General features: G+C 41.9%; 1 protein-coding gene across 1 annotated transcript; it reads left to right on the forward strand.

Annotated features, from left to right (window-relative positions):
* The first annotated feature begins 254 nt into the window (after positions 1-254).
* Positions 255-4,564, forward strand: LOC105059022 (fructose-bisphosphate aldolase 1, cytoplasmic). Its single transcript, XM_010942156.4, is given in 3 exon segments — positions 255-417; positions 3,153-3,716; positions 3,719-4,564. Coding segments are annotated over 3 exon segments (1,074 nt in total). The 5' UTR covers positions 255-389; the 3' UTR covers positions 4,201-4,564.
* The last annotated feature ends 398 nt before the right edge of the window (positions 4,565-4,962 follow it).

Raw genomic sequence — 4,962 nt, forward strand, 5'->3', positions numbered from 1 at the left:
CCATATTGGCTAACAAATTAACAAGGTACCCAAGGGATTATTCTTTCATGTTGTCCGAGATAAACCATAATATGTTGGAAGACGCAAGATTACAAGAACTGCGGGCATGCTAATACCATGGGCCTGAACCCTCGTCTTTGTGTTATATGGAGGCCCAGCTGGGCTACCTGGTTGGGACAAAGTGGACCTTCAAGGGCCGAAGATAGGCACGACTGGATCCGATGACGACATTCGCGACGCTTGCTCATCAGGCCGCCAAAACCCATCCCTATCTCTAACCCATCATACACTTTTATATTATTTCTTCCTCCCCACTCCTTAGCCGCCCCCCCCCCAGCACTACCACTACTCCGAGAGGCAAGAAGAAGAGGAAAGGAGAGCCGACGACGATGTCTGCTTACTGTGGAAAATATCGCGGTAATTCGATGTATCCTCTCTGATGGCTGATTTGACTTTTCTTTTTTTTTTTTTTGGATGAGAAGAACCTTATTGCTTGTTCTTGGGCTGAAAATGATCCGATTTTTCTTTTTTTTTTTATGGAAAGAATCTTCTTATTTTCTCCGGCCTGAAGAATATTAAAGTATTTTTCCCCTTTGTGATTAGATAAACCTTTGATAAACAGATTTGATTTTTTTTTTCCTTTTTTTTATTATTGGCCGAACGTTGTTTCTTCTTGACCTTAAAAAATTCGCTTTGCCCAAGCTTTATTACTTATTGGTTAAAAAAAAAAAAAAAAAAAAATTCGGTGTATGAACATGAATCTGGTCAGATAAACTTTATCACATTGATTTCGCGGATGCTACTTCGTTGGTTTCCTCTTGATTTGCCCGTATGGATTTCTTTTGGATTATCGTGATGCTTTTCTGTGGCTGTTCTGCTTTCATCTTAAGTGACTCTACCGCACGTGCGATAACCTAGATTCTTGTTGGGGAGGTGCTAGGTTGTGGGGGTGGTTTTATTAATTCGTTGAGACCAATTTTTTGAAATGTGAGGTTTTGGGATTTCTGAGACAAAATATCTTGTGTATTTATGGTTAACAAATTCACATAATACCTTTGGGTTACTTTCTAGATTGCTATGGATGGATATCAAGTGAGGTCCAATTTATAGTCCACACTACGTGTGTACTGCAGCACAGGCCCATTTGGGTTGGGCCATGTGCTGATCATGATATTTATTGAACTTGAAGAAATCTAAACTTTTGAGTCTGACAATGTGAGGTTTAGAAGGGAAGAGCATGTGAGAACCCGCTTAACCTCATACCACTTATGCACTGGGTGGATCTACTTACACAAGGTCAAAGGACTCCAAATAGCACCTTCCGATCATCCTTTTTCGATGAGGTTCTAGATTGTTACTTAGAAGACAGTAGAGAACAAACTATGGAAGGCTTTTTGATATCGCATGCACCTTGCTGAAAGTTCTACGTTGTCCTTCTTTGAGGGAATGAGGTAGATGGAATTGCCTTTGAAATATAGCTAGCTAGTAGGTTGATATGTCTGCATTTCATGGTGAAAACAATTAACAACATCATCTCCAAGATGCCCTTTAGGAGAAAAAAAAAAAAAATGGAACCTAGAGGGGCTTTCCTAAGCCCAAACAAGGGCCTGGAGCACAGAGTTTTTATCACATGAAAAAACATCTGTAGGATAACTAGATACCCTGAATTCATTGTCAATTTGGGGCAGCAATCAAAGCTCGAGGGCGTTCTTATATCTAGGGTCTATAATATTAAATTCCAAGCACTGACATGGGTTTCAAGAGATGAACTTTTAGTATTTTAGAATAAACGGATTGTAACTTCTGCTGTTGTATGTGTTGTCTTGAAAATTTTTGTTACTATTCTAGGTACTGCTGTGCATGTGAAATTGTGTGGCATAAAGTTGTTTTATGTAGCTGAGTTATCGAAGCAAGAACATGTAAGAAAGAACAGTAATAATGATAATTCTTGCGGTCTCGTGTATTCATGGGGGATGAAGAATCCTGATTTCACATGAAAGATTTTTGTATTGTACAACCCAATATCCTGCTTTAAGGCTAAGGAGTGTGCTCGGTGTGGTTTGGCAGCTCTATGGCTCTTTTTGATGAAAAATCGGTACTTATTAGGAATTAGAACCAACTTGTCTTCCATATGCAAAACATTCTATTTTTTCTTTAAAAAAATCTCTAGTTAGAATGTTTCTTCTGCCAGAAAAACAGAAATAGACCTTTTTTCCATACTGCAGCCCTTGGTCCAATCCATGTCCACATAAACTTTTTTTTTTCTGCACAAAAGCTTTGATCTGCAGTGTAATAATTCTCAGACAATCTGACTGGACTGATAACCATAGGTGCTTCTGGATCTGGAGACCTGAATCCTATCTGATTCCTGGCTCTTCTCAGTGCAGGCTTATGCAAATCTATTCTGACCTTCAAATTTGGTTCATACCGTTTTGGCTCTGTGTTGTTTTAGGTGTTGCAGATATTTGATCTTTTGGGTGGTCTTAGCTTCTGATTTGCTGTCATCCTGGTTTGCCATTATTATCCTTGTGAACTGCTGATGCTCCTATTCTCTTAGTGGTTATTTCCAGTTCCTCCCATCTTCATACTAAGCTGCTTTATAGCCTAAATAGCAAAAGAAGGGCTCTTGCAGACCCTAATGTGTCACCTGAGCAAGATTGAGCCTGGATTTATTGTAGCATTTTTTAAAGCCTGCTTTTACATGTCTGGCGTGTGGACTCGCATATATCTTAATCTGTTTGGTGCCTGTGTAAATACAATTTAGACTTTTGCTTCTTTTCACTTAATCAAAGTCAGAAGGTATATTTTGTGGCCTTCCCGATCATCACAATCAGCTATAGCTTTTTTCAATATCTGTAGTCAGGTGGGTTCAGCTATATTTAGCTGCTGTCATCATGGTAGAAATGGATAAAATATTTATGTTTACACCCTGCTTTGCCAGTGCAAAAGAAAGTGTGCTTCTTTCCTTTCTTTCTGTATACCTTCATTGTCATTGTATGAGCATCTCAGCCTTTATTTTCTCTTGAAATATATTATTTTTTTCAGCATAACTTGTTAGATAATTCAGGTCGCGCCGACCTGTTGATGTATGATTTGTAAGCTGATACATTTCTTTGTTGCAAGATAGATTCTAATTTCTCCTTTTCTTGCAGATGAACTGATTGCCAATGCAGCTTACATTGCGACCCCTGGCAAGGGGATTCTCGCAGCTGATGAGTCCACCGGCACCATAGGCAAACGTCTCGCCAGCATCAATGTGGAGAACGTTGAAGCCAATCGCCGTGCTTTACGTGAGCTTCTTTTCTGCACACCGGGTGCTCTACAGTACCTCAGCGGTGTCATCCTTTTTGAAGAGACCCTTTACCAGAAGACAGCTGATGGAAAACCGTTTGTCGAAGTCCTCAAGGAAGGTGGGGTCCTCCCTGGCATCAAGGTAGACAAGGGTACCGTTGAGCTTGCTGGGACCAATGGTGAGACCACAACCCAAGGCCATGATGATCTTGGCAAGCGCTGTGCCAAGTACTATGAAGCAGGGGCTCGTTTTGCTAAGTGGCGTGCTGTCCTGAAGATTGGCCCAACCGAGCCATCCCAGCTTGCGATCAATGAGAATGCCAACGGGTTGGCTCGATATGCCATCATCTGCCAGGAGAATGGCCTTGTTCCAATTGTGGAGCCTGAGATCCTCGTTGATGGGCCCCATGATATCAATCGCTGTGCTGGGTGACAGAGCGGGTGCTTGCTGCTTGTTATAAGGCACTGAACGATCACCATGTTCTCTTGGAAGGAAGTTTATTGAAGCCCAACATGGTGACTCCTGGGTCAGACTCAAAGAAGGTAGCTCCGAAGGTAGTGGCTGAGTGCACGGTGCGTGCTCTCTTGAGAACTGTCCCGGCAGCTGTTCCAGCCATCGTCTTCCTTTCTGGCGGTCAAAGTGAGGAGGAGGCTACTTTGAACCTAAATGCGATGAACCAGCTTAAGGGGAAGAAGCCATGGTCGCTCTCCTTCTCGTTTGGCCGTGCGCTGCAGCAGAGCACGCTCAAGACATGGGCTGGAAAACAGGAGAATGTTGAGAAGGCCAGGGCTGCTTTCCTTTCTAGGTGCAAGGCGAATTCAGAGGCCACCCTAGGGGCATACGAGGGAGATGCTGCCAAGGGAGAAGGTGTCTCAGAGAGCCTCCATGTCAAGGACTACAAGTACTGATTCTGATTCCTCTAGGTTTCTGATCTGTTGACGAGTAATGGAGAAAAGGGCATGAGGTTGTTAGGGTATTTAGTGTGTAGTAGTAGTACTTCAGCCACTCTGCAAGTGTCTTGTCAGAATTCAATAACCTGAGGCTTTCGGTGCCTCGGCTGGTATGAGTCTTCAGAATGTTTGCTTCTCTCTTTTCCCATTCCAACTCTAATGGTTTCTTCGCTGTAACAAGGTCCTTTTCGAGTACGAGTATATGCCATGTGTGATTATTGTCTGGCTGTATCTTGCTGTTCTTGATGTTCATGTCTTCCTATGATTCTGGACTTTCAAAACTAGTGCATTTAACTTGGTTGTGTTGTTTTTGCAAGTTTAATTTCGACTTTGGCTGTATCTCTTCGAGTCCTGCTTAATCCCTAATACAACTATTGTCAAAGTTGTGATCAATTATCTGCTTCGGCTACTTCTACTTCTCTTTTGGCTGACACAAGTGTGGGGCCATGTGTCTCTTTGTTTTGGGATACCAATTTGCTGGTCTTGGTGTTTATGTTTAATTCGGAGGAGAATTGAATTTTCTGTAGTTTCCGCTATCTGGATGTATGCTTTCGTACCTGTGCTTGGTGTCATCAGAAAAAAAAAAAAAAAAAAAAATGGCATCGAGGCAATGTAAGTAGAAAAACATAATATCAGTTCGTCTCCATAGTACCATTTAATCTCTATGTTGAATCATGAGGTGCTTATGAGTATATTCCCAGTCATCTCAATACACAAAAT

The sequence above is a fragment of the Elaeis guineensis genome, chromosome 9, assembly GCF_000442705.2.
Source record: "Elaeis guineensis isolate ETL-2024a chromosome 9, EG11, whole genome shotgun sequence".
Lineage (NCBI taxonomy): Eukaryota > Viridiplantae > Streptophyta > Magnoliopsida > Arecales > Arecaceae > Elaeis > Elaeis guineensis.